The sequence below is a fragment of the Scophthalmus maximus genome, chromosome 20 (assembly GCF_022379125.1).
Source record: "Scophthalmus maximus strain ysfricsl-2021 chromosome 20, ASM2237912v1, whole genome shotgun sequence".
NCBI lineage: Eukaryota > Metazoa > Chordata > Actinopteri > Pleuronectiformes > Scophthalmidae > Scophthalmus > Scophthalmus maximus.
Genome location: NC_061534.1, coordinates 11,129,148 through 11,150,710, shown reverse-complemented (window position 1 = coordinate 11,150,710; position 21,563 = coordinate 11,129,148). Strand labels below are relative to the sequence as shown.

General features: G+C 43.7%; 1 protein-coding gene across 7 annotated transcripts; it reads right to left on the bottom strand.

Annotated features, from left to right (window-relative positions):
* Positions 1–292: 292 nt before the first annotated feature.
* prrc2b (proline-rich coiled-coil 2B) lies at positions 293–19,540 on the bottom strand. Of its 7 annotated transcripts, none has more exons than XM_035607361.2 (31): positions 19,360–19,540; positions 15,206–15,383; positions 14,939–15,113; positions 14,515–14,617; positions 14,364–14,427; positions 14,112–14,255; positions 13,638–13,951; positions 13,350–13,474; positions 13,092–13,255; positions 12,685–12,772; positions 12,412–12,577; positions 11,651–11,996; positions 11,234–11,541; positions 10,779–10,980; positions 10,476–10,680; positions 8,286–10,322; positions 7,526–7,689; positions 6,963–7,078; positions 6,722–6,863; positions 6,383–6,459; positions 5,894–6,181; positions 5,610–5,711; positions 5,261–5,450; positions 5,082–5,179; positions 4,859–4,986; positions 4,491–4,731; positions 4,219–4,386; positions 4,002–4,081; positions 3,852–3,918; positions 3,402–3,602; positions 293–2,748 (listed from the first exon to the last, which is right to left on the bottom strand). In XM_035607361.2, exons 2-31 carry the CDS (start codon positions 15,318–15,320, stop codon positions 2,581–2,583), a joined length of 6,786 nt encoding a protein of 2,261 aa, XP_035463254.2. In that variant the 5' UTR covers positions 15,321–15,383; positions 19,360–19,540; the 3' UTR covers positions 293–2,580. The 7 variants fall into 7 exon arrangements, with proteins under 7 accessions (XP_035463254.2, XP_047185357.1, XP_047185356.1 ...); XM_047329401.1 differs by having other exon boundaries at positions 7,628–7,689; XM_047329400.1 differs by having other exon boundaries at positions 7,526–7,686.
* Positions 19,541–21,563: the final 2,023 nt, after the last annotated feature.

Genomic DNA, 21,563 nt, shown 5'->3' with positions numbered 1-21,563 from the left:
GATAATCCACCTCCACAAACTCACTTTGATTTCCCATCTAACAGTTATTTTAGAGAATCAATACCCACTGAGATGCTGGTCTTTGGCTTCATGCTGAATATTAATGTGTTGAACACTAAAAACACAACACATGAATGAGAAGGTTTATTTCAGAAACTGAGCTGGACGCACGTTGAAAACCATCCAACTCTGTTGAAGCTCGATTTTTTCAATTATGAAATATTCCGACAAAGCAACTTCCATCAGGGACGCCCAGTTCCCACAATCCTCCACTAGAAGCCCGAAGACTGAAAACATTTGATGCATGATTTTAATATGACAAAGTGAGAGTACAGAATCAACAGTACATTTAAGAAATCACAACTGCTTTATTTCTTTTCTTTCAATAAGCTCTTTTTTTCTTATTTTTTTTTTTAAACAAGGGAGAGTATTGACCAAATATCTGAAAAGGATAAAGATCAGATAGGATAAATAGAATGCTGGATCAGCTGTAGAAAGCACTGGTCCTCTGACAGAATGAAATATGCATCTTAAAAGTACAAAAAAGAAGTAAGTCTGGGCAACATTTCGGTGCAGGTGCGATGATGAGAAGCATCAAGATCTTTTTTGCAATAAGGGATAAAGAGGCGAAAACACTCCAAGCCTGATAAACCTAACAACAAGTGAGCGCAGTCCATTCTGAGAACACGATGACCTTTTTCAAAGTTAAATCCATTATAGTGCCATAATATCTAAAAATGAAATGTGGGTTTAAGCCTCCCTTCGCTGACGAGGCTCGACTGTACAGTTAAGTATGCATATACATATATACCAGTGAAACATTAAGATAAATCGCCACGTTTTGTAGTGTCATGGAGCATTATAATAAGCAGTAACATTGAACTAGTTATGACATTGGCGTTTTGAGTTTCAGAATAAATGTCCCATTACAAAAAACAAAAACAAAAGTAAAGGAAGATTCCAACAGCTTCACATTTTCAAATAGAACACTTTAAAAGTCCTTCGTAGTCCACTGGAACTGCAGTGCGCACAACAAAAAAAAAAAAGCTTAAGCAAGAATCTTATTTTAATTCAGCAAGCAATGCAAAACGCCCCTCGTTTGTGATCATTAGCAACTAACAGGAAAAAGAAAAGAAGAAGTTATTTGGACCCTGATTATAGTTAGGCTGCATTTATTGCTAGTGCCACCTCAGAGACCAGATGCTGAATAATCAAATGGGATGAGTCGCTTTCTTTACAGTTCCCATGACTTCAGTGGGATTTGAACAGAATCAGTGAGCAGTGTTTCAGGAGCCTTAACAAGAGAAAAAAGAAAGAACAAAAAAGCATATTGCCCCAGGTTGAGGGATGTAAAAATAATCACTTATATCACATGTTCATAAACGGACAATTTGATTCATTAGAACCCAAACAAAAAGATAAGAAAGCAAACATTTCAATCAGCAATTTTTTAGGGGGGGGGGGGGGGGGGGGTCCTCTACAGCAACTGAGAATGCAGCCCCTCCCCACCACGCACACAAAACGTCACAAAGAGCCCGAAAAATTGTTGCCAGCTTGTTGTTTTTTTTTTAAAATCCATACAGTCGATGGCAGCGTAATGAATGCCGAGTTCAGGTACAGTCTTTGTGAAATGTTGCTAGCTTCTAGGTGAGAGTCCCGCGAGTTTACACACATTCAGCACATCACATGCACACGCTGTATCAACGCCAGTGAAGTTCCCGTGGAAGCAACATGATTTTGGTACAACGTCCACCTTTTTGTTTCAATTTATAGACAGAAGAGAGAGAGCAAGCAACAGAATGTCAAAGCAAAGAACGAAGAAGAGAAATTATTTCTACCAGTCTAAGCAGTTTTGCCGCAGTTCGTGGGCTGGGTGAGGAGCCCTGGGTGATGCTGTTCTAGGCTGACGCATCGGCTTTTGCCATGTTGACATGCAATGATGTCCACAAATTGGGAGTTGGGATTTTTTTTTGTGGGTTAGTAAAATAAGTCCTTTACCAATAGGATGAACGGGTGACGACTTGAACCTTTATCTACCAGCAAAAAGGAAAAACTGGTGCCCAACTGCATTTCAAATTAGTTTAAAAAATGTTTTCTAACAGATGCTCCTCATAGGGAGTTTGTCTCGTCTCGGGGGCTACAGTCCATTAACAGGGAGTAAATACAGTTTGGCAAAATGGTGTGAAAAAAATGATCTGATGAAAATCTGTCTGAGTTGGCCACTTTCCTTTTCCCTGCTTCAAGGAGAAACACAAAAAACTGAAATTCCGCATCTTTACCAATCTCCCCTCAAAAGTGACTAATAATAAATTAAAGAGGACCTTGAAGAGATCTGCTTAAAAGACTGTTTGCGTCTATGTATATATTTATAATATATTTATATATCTCTATACGTGGGGTGAAATAATAATGTCCAGTTCTGACAGTTCAAGTGGGGGGTAATTCATCATGTTGTCTGCGTGTTTGCCCCTTGCCGTGGTGCCTCAGGATAAGGTGGTTCCCCAGAGGGCTCAGACATTGGTCGAGGGGCTTTGTGTCGGCAGGCTGGGTGGGTGGTGATGAGGACTTTCAGGTCCATTGTTATGCCTTGCCCTCCTCTACTTTGACAGCCTGGGGTTTGATGGCTCCAGTGCGGGCTGGTTTGGCTTGTCCCATGGAGGCTAAGGGCTCCTGGAGTTTGCTGGTCATGCCCCCGGATGTTGTCTTGCCCTCGCCCACTGCCTTGCGCACATCTCGTATGGTTTTATTCTGCACAGAGAAGAGGAGAGGGCTACTCAGACCTACAGCAGTGTACTGGCGAGCTTTACATTCATGCAGCAACACTTGTTTGATCAGTGTAAGACTGATGCTCAGATAGAAACAAAACACCTTATCGACAACTATTGTTTACTAAATTGGATCACAACAACAGTGACCAGAGGCATGATAACATAGAAACAAGAATTCTACTTCTAACTCTACAAAAAAATTAAATGCAGCTCTGCCAGAAAACCTCTTAGCTAAACCAGGCTGCTGATTATCCGTCAACTGATTGATAGTCACTTCAAATTGATCATCAGCATTATTCCATCCAAAATGAAAAAAATTAATTCATCTGCAATTATAGTAATAATAGTTGAGGAATTTAATGAATTAGTTACAAGGAAAATATGTGAATAAAATCTGTAAAACATTCAGTGCAGTTAAAACAAATTGTAATTACTATCAACAGTATAGAATTACACTCTCAGATTAGTTTTACAGCCCTAAAATGTATGCTATTTAGACACATAATACATGATAACTAGAACTGTACACTTTAAGTCAAGGGAACACAAAATAATACATAGAACAAGTCATTCAAATAGAGAAAAAAGAAATAGATTAAATGAAATTACCTATATTTACAGTGGGTGGCTCACCTTCATGCCATCCTCTGGCCCTTTGACAGGGGGCTCGGGGGCCGAAGGAGGGGCGGAGTGGGAACCAGGATTAGGGTAAGGGGGGGGGCGGACGATTACAGGCTTGTTAACCTGCATTACTGGTCTCTGGATGGGGTTGGGGAAGGGGCCTGTGGTGGGGGGCCGCATGTGCATCACCATGCTGCCCTGAGCAGGTGGCATCTGTCAGTCATGGGAGCGGGGTGGGGTGGGGGTTGTGAGGAAATGGGAAGTAAATGAAAACACAATTAGCATGCTAGCAATCAATTTCTTAGGGTATTTTCAGACTTGATCCAAATACCTGCGTTCATTCACAAATTTTTAAGGGAGCGAACCAAGGAAAACCCTCTCTCATTGGGCCAAGTTTTAAAATGCCCCGATTCACCCTTTAAAGATTATACATCTTAAAATAAAAATGTGAAAGAGATATACCTGCTGGGTATAATGTGTTGGCATGGGGGGTCCAGAGGGCTTCCCGCTGGGGCTGGCAGACCCAGGCCTGATGAAAAAATACAGTTAAACAACCTGTGTCCTCAAAAGTGCATTATAATGGACCATATCTTACTTGTCTTTCCTCCTCACCTGTAGGAACCTCCAGATAAGCCTGGGGAGTGGTTGGGCTTGTCAGAGAACTGGAAGCCTTTCATTTCCATCTGCGAGCCCTGGGGATACGGCAACGAGGAAGGCACATTGTCAATACACAAAGCACTGTGGACTGCTGTTTTACAGATGAGAGGGATACGTGGCTTTAGACAGATTTGTATTATTGGCTGAGTGACGTGAGATTCATAAGTCACACCTCTCGACTGCCGGTCATGACCCCAGGCTGGGAGCCAGGCGGCATCATTCGTCGCGGGGCTCCCACCGACAGGTTCTGTCCCTGCTGCAGCTGGATGGACTGTGGGAGGATGAGATGCTGCTGAGCTGAGCCGTAGCGAAGCTGAGAGCCAGGAAGGGGCATGGTCACCTGGCGAAAAGAAGGATTTCATTGTTTATATTGATCTGAAAATCTGCCAAGCGAAACACAGCATCTTGAGCTGCTGTGAAAGTGAGCATCGTCCACGCGCTAACCTGGATGAGCTGAGAGTCCATTAACTGGGAAGAACCCATTCCTGGCCCCTGGTTCATCTGGCTGTCATAGACTAGCTGCTGGCTGCCATTCATTGGCTGGTAGTGTGAACCCGACTGTTGCTTGACCATGTCTGAGGGCTGCATGCCAGGGAAAGCCGAGTAGGGCCCCTTGAGAGGGCCTCCGCCCGACAACACCATGGGGCTGGGCTGGGACAGGTTGGGGTGCATGTAGACCTGGGACCTGAAAAGAGGAAAAATGAAGCAGGTCAGCGGAATGAGCGAAAGAAATACTATCGACCACACTAAAGTAAGTTTCATGTGTGCCACATGATCTGAAGACGTGAATAAATTGAAGGGACTGGAAGTACCTGAAGGGGGGAATTGAGTTGAACATCTCTTGAGACTGAGACACAGGTAGACCACCACGAAGTCCCAACTGAGCCTGAGCCTGAAGAGACGTGTGAAGAGAGATGGGAATCTGCTGGGCTGCGGCCGCCTGAAGGGACGAACAAATGACGTAATTAGCACAACATATTGACAAATCTGCTAATAAACACACAAGCCTGTGTGGTTATGTGTTTATCTCTCTACCTGTTGGTACGTCTGCTGCTGGGTCATGGTGGGAGGTACAAGGCGTGGCTGGCTTTGAAAGACATGACCGTCCAGATACAATGGGGTGATGTGATTACCTAAAGAAATGACAGGACACAACAAGGTTTAGTTTAGTTGTGTTCAAAGAGTAAACTGTCGCTAGAAGAATCTGTTTTTACCTTGCATGGACATGGAGGGTGCTACTGATGCCACCGGCATCGGAGGCATGGACACTCCAAAAGAACTGTAGCTGACACCACTGGATGAGCCAACGCTGCAGGGAGGCTGAGCTCCCGAAACCCCTCCACCGGGTGAGCCCTGCTCGGGGAGAGACTGGGAGTTCTCCCACGCCTTACGTGCCGATTCCATCTGAAGCAAACAAACATTTTTAAATTGATTTGCATGCTTGAGAACCACGGACAGTTTTGAATTTTGTGTTCCCACCGTTACATAGAAGGGTTGGCTAAACAGGCAATGATAGTCCCTAATTTGGTATGAAAAGACACAGCACCGTGTTCATTCAAGTACCTTGAGAGTGAGATCAGTGCTGGGGAAGGAGAGGGGGTTAAGGTTAATGGCAGGCTGCAGGTGGTTGGAGCGCAGCATGGGGATACTCTGGTTGAGAGTCGTCTGTCAAGAAACAAAATGAATAATCAGTTGCAGGTCAATACATCCTGTTTGTATGGTCAAAGAAAGACGCTCTTCCTTAAAGCATTACATCATTAATTTTAGTTGCCATTATCCTTGTGCATTCAGATCACCTCCAGTTGTTTTGTTTCTAAGACACCAAAGGTACAGATAAAAACACTCACGTTGGTGTTGAGTGCATCCTGAAGCTTGTTGACGGGGTTGGACACGGGCACTGGGGTGGATCCAGGTGGCAGGCTGAAATCAGAGTCTTTGGCACTGACACCAAACTCAATAGGAGGCACGGGCAGCACAGTGTCCACGTGCAGGTCCACACCGTTGACCGGCGTGATGGGGCCGCCCTCCAGCCTGTCGACACCTTCTGAACCCTTGCGGTGCTTCAGGGAGCGTTCATTTCCGATGGGCCCCGGCTTGTGCTGTTCTTTACTCTGCTCAGGACCGGCATCAGAGTCCTGGTCGAGAAGGAGAAAAAAAGGCATAGATTTGTTTATGTTTTGAGTAATTTTTTGTCATTGGTAATAATTTTATAGTTTTCAATAATGAAGTAAAGAAGATCAATGCAGAAAATTAAGCCCAAATATTCGACCTGAAGTCAAACTTAGATAAAGACCATTTGCAGTATTAGTAGAGTTTGAACAACAAACTGTTTGTACCTCAGAGTTAGGCTCGCTCCCAGTGTACGACACCTGTTTAGTCCAGGAGTCTCCCGCTGAAGACTGTACTGAAAGAGCTGAAAAACAAAAACAAATGCCATTAGTGAACATGTAATCAATTTGTCTTTTCAGAAAATTTCCATTTCACAAAAAACACCCATACTTGAGCAATGCTATCAGATATTATTACAATAGTATATTCTGCTATGTTAAGAAATGCAGCAAATATGCTCCCAGAGCTATTTGAACATTTCTATATTGTGTATCTCTTGTCCGTTAAATAAAACTAAAAAAGCATTGAGAACAAGGACTTGACAATTAGTTGGTTCTGTCTATTACCTGAGCTGTTAGTCTCCCAGATTTCAGTTCCCAGGTTGTTGGAGGAAAGTGCCTCCTCCGGTTGATCGATGCTCATGCTTCCCTGCTTTTTGGCAAAGCGTGGTGGGATCTTGGATGCTATTGACCTGTTCTTCACTTGCACCTAACATAACGAAGGAAAACAGAGATTAACAAAATACATACTTTTTGTTCATCTTGGCACGAGGGCTGAGCATCTGGATTGGACGTGTGTTTAACTTACAGCAGCTCCCTGATCCTTCCTCCTCCTGTCATCTTCCTGTGGACGCCTTTGCTTCTTGGACAAGGCATCCTGGTATCCATCTGGGTTAGAAACTGGTCCCCCTGCGTCTGCCTCAACTACAAAAACAGGCATGAGGTCAATGCAAAGTGTAGAAATGTAGGAGCACCAAATGTCAAGGGATTCTTTTTTAATCAAACAAAGAACATACAAACTAGAAGGGCACTCAGAACAATTCATACCTCCACCAAGACCCAACAGTCCCCTTAAATTCAGTCACGCCACACCACATTACACACACTCAGATATCAGTCCTCTAAATATGTCAGGATCCATTATGCATCATTCCGTGGGAAACAGGTGAAAATGTCAAAAAAGTATCCCATATCACATTGTTAAAGAAAGTGAGTAAAAATTCCTGATCAACCCTTTGATCAGGAATTCGGAATTCCGCTCCTTATCCTAAAATTGAATGGGCTCTTTCTTTCCAATTTTGTAGAAATATGTCCAGTAGTTTTTACATAATTCAGCTGACCTCCTTGGTGGAGGTAAAAAAATGAACTCACTTGGGTAGCTGCTGAGTTCATACTGGGACCGAGGTTCAGCCATATCTGTCTTGACAGGTCCTGACTTTAGCTCCTTGTCTAATTCCTTCCCTGAGGACTCACCGGGCTCCCTCTCCTCCGGATGCTCGATGCTGTAGACTGGGCCCAAGTCATCTGGGCTCCTGCTGAAAACAGGACAGGGAGAGACAAAGGGGGTTTAATGGGTTTTCTGAGCACTTCTAAAACATAAGCACATAGTAAAAACGTTTTTCAGTTTGCCAATTAAGTTCAGCAAAGGCTATAAATAACAGGGAGAAAAGCAGAAAAAAATTAAAAAAGGATGATTTAAAATCCAGGCTCAGCGGGAATGCTGAGGAGAATCTACAGTGTCATTCAATTTTCCTCCTCCTCCAGTCACAAGCATCTTTCACACATTCATCTAACCAATGAAGCTGAGCTACTGGGACAGATTGCATTGTGAGCAGTGCTTTGCACCTCAGACTTCATTTAACAGCAGCGGAAACAGTAGCAAACAAATAATATTTCTCTATAAATAAGCATTCACTGTCATTCATCTTTAATAAAGAATCGCCTCTTCAAATTAAGACGATGTTTGTTCCTGTAACAGAGAAACCAGGCCTGAAACGGGACACTGGAGCATTAATATAATTCCCAAGCAAATATTGAGGACGCTTCCTTCCCAGGAGCAACACATATGGGTATTACATAGTATTACCACCAAGGAACCACTACTTAAAGTTTGTTCTATTATTCACCTCACCTCTTACAAGAAGTCCCTCCATTCTGCCAACTATCGCTCCTGTTAGAGGAGGAGGCGGGGAGACTATCGTGTGTACGTGACATCTTGCTCGCTTCGAGCAGCGATGGCTCTCCTTTCCTGTTCTGCCGTTCCACCAATGGTCTCTGGCTGGAGAAACTTCTCTTGGAAAGCTCCCTTTTCTCAACAGAGCCCGGTTCACCGTGGCCAGAGTCAGAGGGAATGTCACCATGTCCCTGTGGGGGGGCACCTCCGCTTCCGCCTCGCTTCTCTCTCCAGTCACCAAAGTCACTGTTGTCAGATCCCGTCTCCCATTCTTCCACCTGGCCGTGCAGGCTAGGTCGCCCACCAGAGTAGTGGCCACTGGGCCAGTTTTCTTCCCCGCTGCCTTTGGGGCGACCAGGCCAGGGGTTTGCAATGTCTCCATTTACCTGCTCATCGCTTGTCCACTGGTTTGAGCCAGGCTCGCGTTCTTGTTGTAGACGACGGAAACGTGGAGGCTTGTCTTGTCGAGGTGGACGCCGTCTCCTTAACATCTGCCTGTCCGGGTTGTCGTTGTCAAAGTAGTACTCTCCTTCGCGGTCCTCTGTGCCATTTTCCATTAAAGAGCCAGTAAATTTGGGGTTGTACTTAAGAGACTCACGCTCAACAGGGAGTCTGCGGGAATAGACAGTCTCAGCTCCAGGACTATAGCCATTCTCTTGCATTGAGCCACCATTATTACCAAACTGGGGCCCACGGCCCCTCCACGTAGAAATTTCCCTGGAGCCTCCGAAGCCTCGACTGTAACTTCCAGTGGTATTCAGTCTGGGGGGCAACGTGCGACCTCCAAAGCCCCTGCTGGCCCTGGTCTTATCTTTGTAATCTGTGGCCGTTTGGTCATCTGCATACACTTTGTTTGATCTCCAAGAGTCTCGATCTGCTTTACGGACTTCTCCAGACTCTGTGTAACCTTCTCCATTTTCAGATCCCTTCTGGCGTCGCCTCTTGGGCAGCTCCTCATACTCAGAGTTTTCACTCAAGGTCTCACTGACATTTCTCCTCCGGGGTTTGCCCCGCTGGAACTCCTCCACCTTGACGAGGTCCCTAGGCGTTGCTCGGCCTCTGCCTGTCCGTTGAGCAGCAATTCCGCTGCTGTTATTATTGTTATAAGCTCCTCTGAGATTGTCCCCACCTCTGCCACCACGGGTTCCACCTCGAGAGCCAAATTCCCTAAAACCTCGACTGCGGCCTCTACCGGTTCCCCTGACCGCACCAAAGGCCTGTTCTTCATCAATGAAGATCCAGTTATTGCGCCGTGGTGCCTGGGGGTCCCGGTTTTCTTGGCTATCTCTAGTCGAGTAGCTCTTGGCAGTGTCCCAGGTGCTCTCCTTGGGAGAATCGTCGCTGTGTGCGCTCAAAGGCCTTTCTGTTTTGGTGGGAGCTGGGGACTGACGCTGCCTCTCTTCAGGTTGTTTCTCCACAACAGGTGAAGCTGCACGCCTGGTGCTGACAGGCTGGCTATCTTTCTTCAAGTCATAAACATTTGTAAGGACTTCTTTCTCCAGGCGGTAGGGGACAGGCTTCTCCTCCGGCTCAGGTTTAGGCTTCTCATTCTCTTTGTCTTCCACTTTGAGTGCTTTGAGAACTGGCTTCTTGATGGGCCCAGTTCTGCGTATCAAGGTACGCCCACTGGTCTCAGATGGCTGGCTGACACTACTACTGGAATTGGATTCAGACCACTGACTTTGAGCGCTGTTAAATCCTCCATCTTGTTTCTGGCCCCCATCTCTTTTCCAATTGTCCTTGTCATCTAGGGTTTCATCGTGAGATTCCGGGCCATCTTTCAGATGTTTGTCTCGAGAGTCTTGTTTCGGGTATTCATTATCTGCGTGCTTCTGGGGATGGCTCTGAGATGTGGTCAGCAAGCCTTGGTCATGATGTGCTCTATCTGTGCCTCGGCTCTGGAAGGCATGGCGGGGGAGATCATCTTGAGGGTGGGTCAAGCACTCAGTGGCCCTTTCTTCGTAGAAGTCCTGTTGGGAGCTGGCCATATCACTTCTGTAGAAAAAAAGCCCATCAAGAGAGGCCTATGTCACTAAGCAAGGTTTTACTAGATTTATTTTATAGCTTTTACACAAAACATGAGAGGATGCCTTAAATCAACAACTGCAAAATATTTCTCTTTTAATATTTTTAAACACAATCACTGACCTGTCATCTGGCTGACCACTGTCTGAGACTTCATGCTGTCTCTGGTAAGGCGGGGTGAAGCTGCGCAAGGGGTAGCCATCTTGGTTCCACATAGGGTAAGGCTCTGTGGAGGGGGCTCTTCGCTCCTGGTGCAGGTTGGAATGACATCCCTCGTCAGATCCAGGACTGTTCAAGTGGTCTTGATGCATCATGGGTTTCATCATTCCTGCAGATAAAAATCAGCAAACAATTGTATTTCCATAATAGAAAAGCATCTAATTCCAATGCGATGGTAAGCACTTGTTTTCTTAAATTTGTGCTCACCTGTAGAATGGACAGCGCCAGGGTAGTAGTCCACAGGCGATCGTCCTTGGGTCATGCGGGGATCCATGAAAGGCGGCATCATCATCCAGCGGGGGTCAAACCCGAGGACATGTGGGGGATAGTAGCCCCGCTGTCCGTGGCTTGAGCTAGATGAAGCAGGGTGACCCGACTGCTGCCAATGCTGCATCTTATATACTTGATCCTGTAGAATGAAAACATTAAATACACTTTTATGGAAATGGTAGACGAAATCTAGTCCACTTTTCTTTAACAAGACTGGGTCCAATCCTGGTATATGTCCGGACCTTGCATGGTTACCTACTTTCAATGGGAAATAGTTTACTAATAAGATTAAAGATGAAACTACTCTTCTTACAAAGCAGCCACAGATACATTGACGCATTAGTCTGGGATTAGGGACTTTATGTTAAAAGTGGGCATCAGCTGGCACTCACCTGTTGTTGCTGCTGCTGCTGCTGCTGCTGTTGTTGCTGCTGCTGCTGCTGTTGCTGCTGTTGTTGCTGTTGTTGCTGTTGTTGTTGCTGTTGTTGCTGTTGTTGTTGCTGCTGCTGCTGCTGCTGCTGGTGCTGTGGCTGCTTTTGAAAGCGGGGTGGGATGGGTTTGGAGGTATGACGTCCGTTGTATTCTCCTGAGGGGGAGGGGGGGTCCTGTCCATCATCCTCACTGCCGTGGTAGGTAGGGAAGCCAGGTTCCTCACGGTAACTATGGCCTGGAGAGTTGTCTGGGAGACACTCAGTTCCATCTGGAAAAGATTTGATCACAATTCATTATTAGAATTGTTTATCAGCAATAGTTCTTAAATAAAATATGTGGGCCAAAATGTGTCGAGTCTATCAAGGTTTTTTTTTTACCTTTTGTGCTGTATTGCAAGTTCTCGTGGAGGCCTTTACTTTGTTCCCTGCTTGGGGACAGCAGGACTTCTTTGCCATCTCCCTCTTTCTGGCCATCCTCTGGCCTTGACAACTGCCTTTCTATCTTCCCAAACTTCTCATCCAGCCTTTTGAGTTTTTCAGCACAGGCAGCCAGTCGTTCCTCGCGGGCACGCCTCTCCTCCTCCTCCCGACGTCTGCGGGCTCTCTCAACGGCCTCCGACAGCTCAGGTGACACATACTTTGCCCTAGCAGGAGCCGGGGTCTGAGACTGGCGCTGGTGATCTTCCTGGTCAGCCAGTGGCTCGCCTTGGATTTTCTGCGGGGTCTAGAAAAGGATCAGCATTTAGTTTGTAAGTTATATTTAAATTGATCTTTGAAAAAGTCAATCTTTTTTTCTCTGAATGACCAAAAGTTGTTAAGATGCATCTGTAGAAAAACAGAAACATAATTGGTCTTTCCAATATGTCTAGCACATCATTTTCACTTGCCAAGCAAAAAGACATGGCAAGAATAAAGCAGACATCACAAGTTACTGCAAGTTAATCTTTCCAAAATATCAATGACAGTCTCAGTCGAGGGCACATGAAGGCCCACTGCTATTGATCTGTAGTGTTGTTTTATTCTCCAATCAAAGATGGATTAAAAAAACAAGATGTTTTTCAACTGTGAGTAACATCATGAGACAAGTAATCTCAAAAGAGGAGACTGAAAGTGGAAAACACAGCATTGTGGGCTGTTACCTGTGCGTCCGTTGAGAGATATCTGCCGTTAGTCTTCCTGGGAGGCTCGTGATGGTGATGTTGGTAGGAGTAGTTCTCCTCTGGGCCCTCCTGGGGGTAAGCCTCACCTGGACTAAGAGAGGAGTGGCAATCACGCAGGAGCTCCCTCTCTCTCTCCCATTCAGTCCTGAATAGTAACAGACAAAAAATGAAACCGAGAAACCTCTGAACAGTTACAAAACCATGTCAGTGAGTGTTTAGAGCAGTAACAAGCTGTGAGGAAAAATATCTCACCACATCTTTTTCTTATCGTTGGCCGAGTGTTCATCTTCATCATCACTAAACTTGAGTTTCTCGCTGTAGTCAACTTCCTCGTGGAGTCCTGAGGGGAAAGAAAGCTGTCAATAGATGTGGTGTTGCAGGGGTTGTAAACCACTGGGAATTGGCTTTGGTATCCCATCTACATGCCCCCGCCTCTTACTAACAAAACTGTTACAGGAATTGTATTGTACATTAAGATTTGTACAGGGTGACGTGAAATAAGCACTACAGTTATGAGAAGTCGGCAAATGATGAGCTATACGCAAACTAAGGTGGCAGTCAAAATTCAGAAGCCGAAGATGAAATATAATTCTGAAATAACTAACGTCACAGTTTTATTTTATCTGGGAGAAAATTCCACGAGTATGAGGGATACTGACCAGCCCATCCGTCCTCACAGTCATTGTCAAGCTCATCCAGATCCTTCAGATCCTCTGGATTGATGATGGCTGGGCGCTGTGTTCTGTCACTAGGCCTGCGGATGGGCTGAGTAGAGAGTCGAGGTGGCCCACGCAGAAAGCGGTTCTCTCTTCTCACATCACCGCTGCAGTCAGAGGAGGTAGACACATCAGCACTTTTCAAGTGTCACAAATGTTTTTAACTGTTTACAACTGTTCTCACATTGTGAATGTACTTACTTGACAAGTTCAGGTTTGGCAAAGCCCTGTCTAAAAGTGGGTTTGCTTTCAAATCGGGCTGGGGCTGCTACGATGGTAGGGGCAGGTTCTGTACCTGGGGCTTCACGTGTCTCTTTAGAGCACATCTGAAAACAGCAGGACACAGCAGATATGCATTTATCCATCGAAAGGATTTGAGCCATTTCTGACTAGAGTCTAGTAAGAGTAAGAAGAGCTCCTTGTTTTCAAAGCATTTTCTGAACTTTTAGAAACAAGCACGTGAAAGTCAATGGGTTATACAATACTTACAAATGCGGGCAACATGTCATGGTAGACAGCAGTTGAAGTGTGTTGAAGCTGGTACTGCAGGGCAGTAGGGACGGTTGTTCTGCGGACAGGCTGGGCGGGTCGTAGGGAAGGCTCCTTGGGGTCGAGGACTGGTGACGGAGCGGTCACTACACTTGAAGAGGTGGTGACGGCGGTAGAGGGGGGATGGGACGGGGCAGGAGGGGTGCCAGTCTCACCCAGGGCAGTGAGCTTACCCTCAGGATCTGCAGGCAGGCCGAGGGTCAGGGACGAGGGCTGAAGGTTCCTGCCACCACCTTCCCTCCAGCTTGTCACATCTTGAAGTGGAGAGGGAAATTTTCAAGAAACGGCAACTGACAAATCCTAAATGGACTGTATTTAACTGATAAAATATGCAATTAAAAACAATAACACTGTTTTTTTAACACTGTCTCCATGTTTTAACTGCCACTTGAACTCCTGAGAGTTGAGACTTACTCTGGGGGCGGAGGCTTGGTCCTGGCCCATACGACGGATCGAAGCCGCTTCTTTCCTTGCCAACCCTGTCCTGTTCTCCAGCTGCCTTCAGCGTGGGAAATTCCTCGTGAGAGAAGGGCTGAAGTCGGTTTGAGGCCCTTAAACCTGTTGTTAACGGAAGGACATTAGCAATAGAGAAGTCACACTCAGAACAGTATATTCTTCGCCATTTGCACGTCAATCTCAATTAGAGACAAATCTGACATCACTCACCATCTAGCTCTACTGCCTTTCCATTTAGCTGGGCCCATTGCTTTGGTCCACCTGTGTTTGTGTTCTGTGAAAAGAAGTTTAAACAGTTTAAATGTTGGTTAAAAAAACGGCTAAAAAAAGTTGAACATAACTACAGCTAAAACCTACACACCTCCTGGTTGGCTACCGGTGAGGGCTTCTGAAGATTGGAGACAGCTTTCTGTGAAGCCAGCTGTGACTGCGACTCCGGCAGCTGTGTTGTTGATGCAATAGAACTACAAATACAAAAAGGCACATACTTAATGACAAACTCTGAGCCGGTGCAAATGCAAGAATATCTCTAATTATAAACCATGAGCTTTGACAGCTGACTATTACAAAGCTTGATTTCATTTTATCCCAACACTACCAGTGTAGCTCACTTGTTTAAGCGCTTAACAACAATACATTTTTATATTTGAAAACTATTCTGCAGTCAAAATACCACTGCAGCATATAAAATTGATTAAAGGAAAATACTTGGTATCTTCTGAACTTTGGTGTCAGGATTAGGTGTGAGGGTAATTTGATGTGTGTGTAAATCATTCTCTCCTTACCTCTTTTGATCGGGTTGTTCCTGCTTGTTCGCCCATCCTGTACCGTCTTTGGGCACAATAATCACGTTGGGATCGTTACCTTTGTTTTCAGACTTCAAGCTCGGCAGGTGAGCTGGTGGGGGCATGCGCCGGGCAGTGGCCACTTTGCCAAGACTCTGCAAGCCATGTCGCGGAACTACTTGGAGACAGATTGATAAATCAAGGGGACTGAGATACTTTTAAGAAAGGGGTATAAACTAAGAGGAGAGAAACAAAAAGCAATCGTACCTGCGTTTTTCTGAGTTTCTATTGATTTTCCCTTGTACTTGTCAAATAGGCTGAGTGAGGAATACTTGCTTTTCCCATCCTTGGACTTGGTTATTTGCCCCAAACGATCGGACATTGCGATGTAATGTCATCGAGTATGAAAATTTTTCTTTGCGCCTCTTCCCAGTGCCTTCTGATTCTACATAGAGAAGTGGAGGAAAAAATACAACCGTAAGTAAAATCCTTACTGGGGGAATGAAGTCTTTAAAAACAATTTTCCTCTACATTGTTGTGAGGCTGTCAGGGTTTGTCAGTCCTGAATACATTTTAGATTCACATCATATTTCTTGAGTATTTAAAACATTTCTTAAAGCAGAACCTGCCATTTTTAGAATATTCTAGCAGCAAGAAAGCTACAAACTATAAATGAGGCACTGTATACATATATTTAAGTTTTGTGAACTTTGTGAATTTATATTAACATACTTTACAAAAGAACTTATCAGCAACAGCATTTAAAATATAGGTTGTATCCATCGTATTGAACAAGTTGAGGAATCTTAACTATTTATAGAAAAAAAACAAGTTTTGGTTGCGACGGTTTACTGTGGAATATCACAGAGAATTTGTGTCACATATTATTCTGAGAAGCCAGGACACTGTTTCTGTAATGCACAATTTCAAGGCCTTGAGCAACATAAACAAAATTCCTCTCGCCTTCATTGCACTGACGTTGGAAGCATTCATCTCGGAAGAAAACAGCTTAAGATCACGGCTAAAAAAATGGAAAAGGTGCGTGATCAGTCACTATAATAAGACCTTTTTTGTGATTACAGGTACCTGACTGTTTCACATTTCCAGGCTGTGGATGGTTAAATCTGCCCATGAAAGTAAACACAGCAGCTAAAAATAAAGAGTCAGGTAAATGTTCTCTATCTTGTCATGCTAAAGTACAATGTTGGCTGGAGTTCTGTTTCCTGTAATGGGCATAGCAAGCATAGTTGGCAGTGCCACTTGAGCATGAATAGACAGCTCTTCAGTGGATTGGAGAGCACTCTCAATGTCTTTTCATTCTCACCAAATAATCAGTATTTTACTCATATTGTTTTCTTTTCTTCTTCCACAAGCAAAGCATAGTCTGAAAACGCCAATGCAAAGCAAATAAATATAAGGCGACGCCAAACTGTGGTCCAGTTGCAAATTTTGAATCAGACATGCTCTGTTTGTACTGTGAGCAGATGAAGAGGCTATATTCAATCTGATGTGTAAATGTGTTTAGATTGTTTGTTCTGAACGACTCTGTGATTGTTTTGTGTTAGTAACTGAAAAAAACACCTGCACGCCGGCGGTCAGATGGACGCCGTGTAGTTTTGGCAGCATGTTGGTGTGCAACTTTAAAACAAAAGATGCGAGCCAATGCGAGGTGACGCATCACACGTCCTTTGTCCGCACCCGTATTTCCGTATATCACGGCACTTGGACACACAGGGACCATAAGCCTTTCCAGTGCGACCTCAGCAACGTCACAATTGTACAGTAAACCATCTGTGGTGTGTTGGCTCAGATCACCGCGGCCCACAGCTTGGCTTTTATAGCTTTTGTCATGAGGTATGAAACATGTTTTGGTGGTTAAAAAAAACAATATATATATATTGAGTTAGTTGGTTACCGTCATCACTTCTTAAATGGACATTTGACAATATTTGAAAGGTGTGATTCGTTACACAATCACATCTGTTGTAGAAAGTCAGTTTTTTCCCCCTCTGCACACCCTGACCAGAGGGCAGAGACACCATCACGTACAACTTGTCCTCAGACATGTAGGAGTCGCAGTCCTTCGTGTAGCATTACTGGTATTTTGTACCTTTCAAAACATCACCGAGTTGCCGCGAGCAACTGTGACGAAGACCAACACTGAAGAGACACAGCATTCCTTGTGCCCATAGGAAAACTTCCTAAATCTGATTAAGATAAACTGTTAAATGTTCACGGTACAGGCGAGTGGATTTTACCTCCACCGATATACATAAACCAGACGCCATTCGTAAAATACTTTTTCACTAAGAATGTTTGATAGAAAATTGTTCACAGTGAAAACAGTTCAGGTATGTGGATTGTCCAGAGGAAACGGGAACAGTTTTTCCAAATGTCTGTGTTGCTATTCTTTGAAAATATTTAAATAAACATGGCACGGTGTCGGTAGCAGATATTTCACAACCTCAAACGTAACTCTTTGTCTGACCACTTACTATACTATGGAAATAATCAGGTGACATATTGAATACTTCAGTCACACCAACGTTTAATATAACAGACTAAGATCTTGTAGGCAGGAAGTGGATTTTTTCCTCCATTTCCATCTATTCTTCCCGGACTTCTGAGATACTTTGTAGAGCTGATGTGATTTGTGAAAGAAGTCCAGGCTTGTGGCTCACACATTTTTACAAGGAACCAAGTCCTTAAAACCCCCGGTTAAACTTAAAATATCCGCTTATACAAAAGTTCACATCTGAGTTGCATAACTTGCACAACATGAAATTGTTTGCCAACATTAACAATGCAGCGGTAACACACATCAACACTAACAACGGAAGTACCCGACAACATGCGGACAAAGACAATCATGCAGTTCAACTTGTAATTAATAAATGTGCCAACACATTTCTGAAGGGAAGATGTTAATGATGGCTTCTAATGCTCAGATTTCAAGTGATTGCTTCATACCAGCCAGTAGCAGTAAATCATTCACACACACACACACACACACATATATATATATAAATATATATATCTATATATCTATAGATATATAGATATATATATAGTCAGCTACAGTCACGTCTGTTCTTGTTTGTTTACAAAGCGTCGGCTGCGACACAACGACACACAGCAGCTGATGGTTTTCACACACAAACCGGTGGAACTTTAAATCGTCGTTTGAGTTGAAGAACCGGCCGATGGACAACGCATCGGAGGCCGCTCGGTTTAAACCCCGCAGAGGCGTTTCACCGGGACCTCGATAGAAAAATCGGTCCATCGCGGTCGATTTGGTTCTGCGTTTAAATCTCACCGTGCAATGTTCCTTCGCGAGGGGTCCGGGGAAAAAACACCCTCCGATCTCTACGAAGAGCAACACATTACACAAGTGAGTGTATGCTAGGTTAGCCGAGGAGGCTAACGCAACGGCAGCTAACGTTTTCCGTCGCTCGACTTTGTTTCCATTCACAAAGATACGTCCGTCGGACAAGTGGAAGAAAACAACACACGCGTTCTTTCTTTTTTAATTAAGAAACAATAACACACCCTTCCCCGCGAGACAACGCTTGACCTCTGTAACATCAGACGTGAAGTTGTGGGGCGCCGTAACCTCACGGGAAGCTAATGCTAATTGTAGCACACGGATCTGACACCGGGCAGGTCGCCGCTCGAAAGACACAAAAGCAACACAGAGCTGGGATGAGAGGAACGCGCGGAGTCGGTCCCTGGCTCTGGTTCGGGAGACTTGCTCGTCAACAGCACGCTCAATTGTAACGTAAAAACATGCACTCCGAGGGGGGCTCTCGGGTGCATTGGCTGGCCACCGCACAATGCTAACTGGTGGCTAACGGGGGAGAAGGCTATGTAAACATCAAAGTGCTCGTGGCCAAGATTGTGTAAATCTGTCCTTCGCTATAACGAACACGCTTCGTACTGTGGATGAGCCGGGGAGCTGTTGGTTTGATTTCCGTTTGCTAGTGCGAGCAGGTGGGAATAACAAAAACACAGCCACTTACTCTCAATGAGCTGCAGCTAGCTTCCGACAGACACGGCTTGTTCAAAAACTAGCGAAACGAGCGAATTCCGTTAAACCTCCGGTCCAGTGTTCCGAAGACAACCCCGAGAACACGGTGGTTTCCAGCGCGTCGACGTCTGCGCTTGACATTACAAAACACACGGTTGTTGTTTGGGGGTTTTTTTCTCCGGTGAAAATCTCCACGAAAACCCTCAAACCTGTGCTAACATTTTCCACCTAGCCTCGGCTTTCGGCAACCGTCTGAACGCAGCGGTGGGAACGTAGGACAAGGCGATTAAAAATGGCTGCTGCCCAGAACAAAGCAACAATAAAAACTGGGCAGCGGAGAAGACGAGGCGAAACGGGAGAGATCTGGCACCAAGCGCCCGCGTCCGCGACTCACCGATTCGACGACTTTGGATTTTCTTCTGATTGGTGACAGCGATGTATTTCCACACAGAGTTGTCGATTGGAAGGATGGATGGCGATTGTGAAAGCCCAATTTCGTAGGTTGAACCGATCGCAGTGTTGTTGCTTGGGTCCTACCCGGCCTGAGAATGAAGAGGGCAGTGTGTAGGCTGGGTCGGCTCGGCGCACAGCGTCTTACGTCAGCGAACGACGTAAGGCACGAAGCACGACGAGCGCCCCTGCTGGTTGATTTAAGCAATTACACAGATAGATAGATTAGACAGACAGACAGACAGACAGATAGATAGATAGATAGATAGATAGATAGATAGATAGATAGATAGAAAGATGGATAGATAGGTAGATAGATAGATAGATAGAAAGAAAGACAGAAAGAAGGATAGATAGATAAATAGATAGATAGAAAGAAAGAAAGTAATATGGATAGATAGATAGATAGAAAGATAGACAGACAGACAGACAGAAAGAAGGATAGACAGACAGATAGATAGATAGATAGATAGATAGATAGATAGATAAAAAGATGGATAGATAGGTAGATAGATAGATAGATAGATAGATAGATAGAAAGAAAGACAGAAAGAAGGATAGATAGATAGATAAATAGATAGATAGAAAGAAAGAAAGAAATATGGATAGATAGATAGATAGAAAGATAGACAGACAGACAGACAGAAAGAAGGATAGACAGACAGATAGATAGATAGATAGATGGATAGATAGATAGATAGATAGATAGAAAGAAAGACAGAAAGAAGGATAGATAGATAGATAAATAGATAGATAGAAAGAAAGAAAGAAATATGGATAGATAGATAGATAGAAAGATAGACAGACAGACAGACAGAAAGAAGGATAGACAGACAGATAGATAGATAGATAGATAGATAGATAGATAGATAAAAAGATGGATAGATAGGTAGATAGATAGATAGATAGATAGATAGATAGATAGAAAGAAAGACAGAAAGAAGGATAGATAGATAGATAAATAGATAGATAGAAAGAAAGAAAGAAATATGGATAGATAGATAGATAGAAAGATAGACAGACAGACAGACAGAAAGAAGGATAAACAGACAGATAGATAGATAGATAGATGGATAGATAGATAGATAGATAGATAGAAAGAAAGACAGAAAGAAGGATAGATAGATAGATAAATAGATAGATAGAAAGAAAGAAAGAAATATGGATAGATAGATAGATAGAAAGATAGACAGACAAACAGACAGAAAGAAGGATAGACAGACAGATAGATAGATAGATAGATAGATAGAAAGATGGATAGATAGGTAGATAGATAGATAGATAGATAGATAGATAGATAGATAGATAGAAAGAAAGAAAGATGGATAGATAGATAGACAGACAGACAGACAGAAAGAAGGATAGATAGATAGATAGATAGAAAGAAGGATAGATAGATAGAAAGAAAGAAAGAAATATGGATAGATAGATAGATAGATAGAAAGATAGAAAGAAAGACAGACAGACAGACAGACAGAAAGAAGGATAGATAGATAGAAAGATAGAAAGAAAGAAAAAAGAAAGAAAAAAGAAAGAAAGAAAGATAGATAGATAGATAAATAGATAGAAAGACAGAAAGAAAGATAGATATATAGACATATAGATAGACACCCCCCCCCCTCAATTTCTTTATCAATAAATAAATAAACACTTTCACAAATATATGAGATACAATCAAATGAAATAAAAATGAAAAATGTTTTCATAGCATCAACCAACACCGGCTCCTGGCATTCTGAAGTGTAATCAAGTATAGTCCTCTAGAGGGAGCACTCGTCTAACCCTTCTTCAACATTCTTCCATTCTCTCTAAAGGTTTCTGTATCTCCCAGTTATCCACCAGCTCCTGCAGCATGTTTTTTTGTTGTTGTTTTTTCTGTTTCACATTTACATTCACATAGTCACATTTAAACAAGGAACAAAAAAAAGGAATGATGAATTAACATGGATTTTCATGTGAGAAAATAATTTAGGTTTATTAAAGTAGATGACAGTATGTATGTTTATGTTATGCATGTGGTAAGTAGGCACATCGTGTAACCTCAAGCAATGTGGTCCCAACAAATTTACGTTGCTTCATTTTATTTCATTATTGTGCAGCTATTTTGCACACTATTCACAACTGTTTTCTTTTAAGTCTTTCATAAAA

Coding starts and splice junctions, on each gene's coding strand:
- prrc2b (XM_035607361.2), bottom strand. CDS start 15,320: ATGTCCGATCGTTTGGGGCAAATAACCAAGTCCAAGGATGGGAAAAGC. Junction 6,864..6,962: donor GGAAGGATCAGGGAGCTGCT/GTAAGTTAAACA, acceptor TCGTTATGTTAG/GTGCAAGTGAAGAACAGGTC. Junction 5,451..5,609: donor GCACTGATCTCACTCTCAAG/GTACTTGAATGA, acceptor TGTTTGCTTCAG/ATGGAATCGGCACGTAAGGC.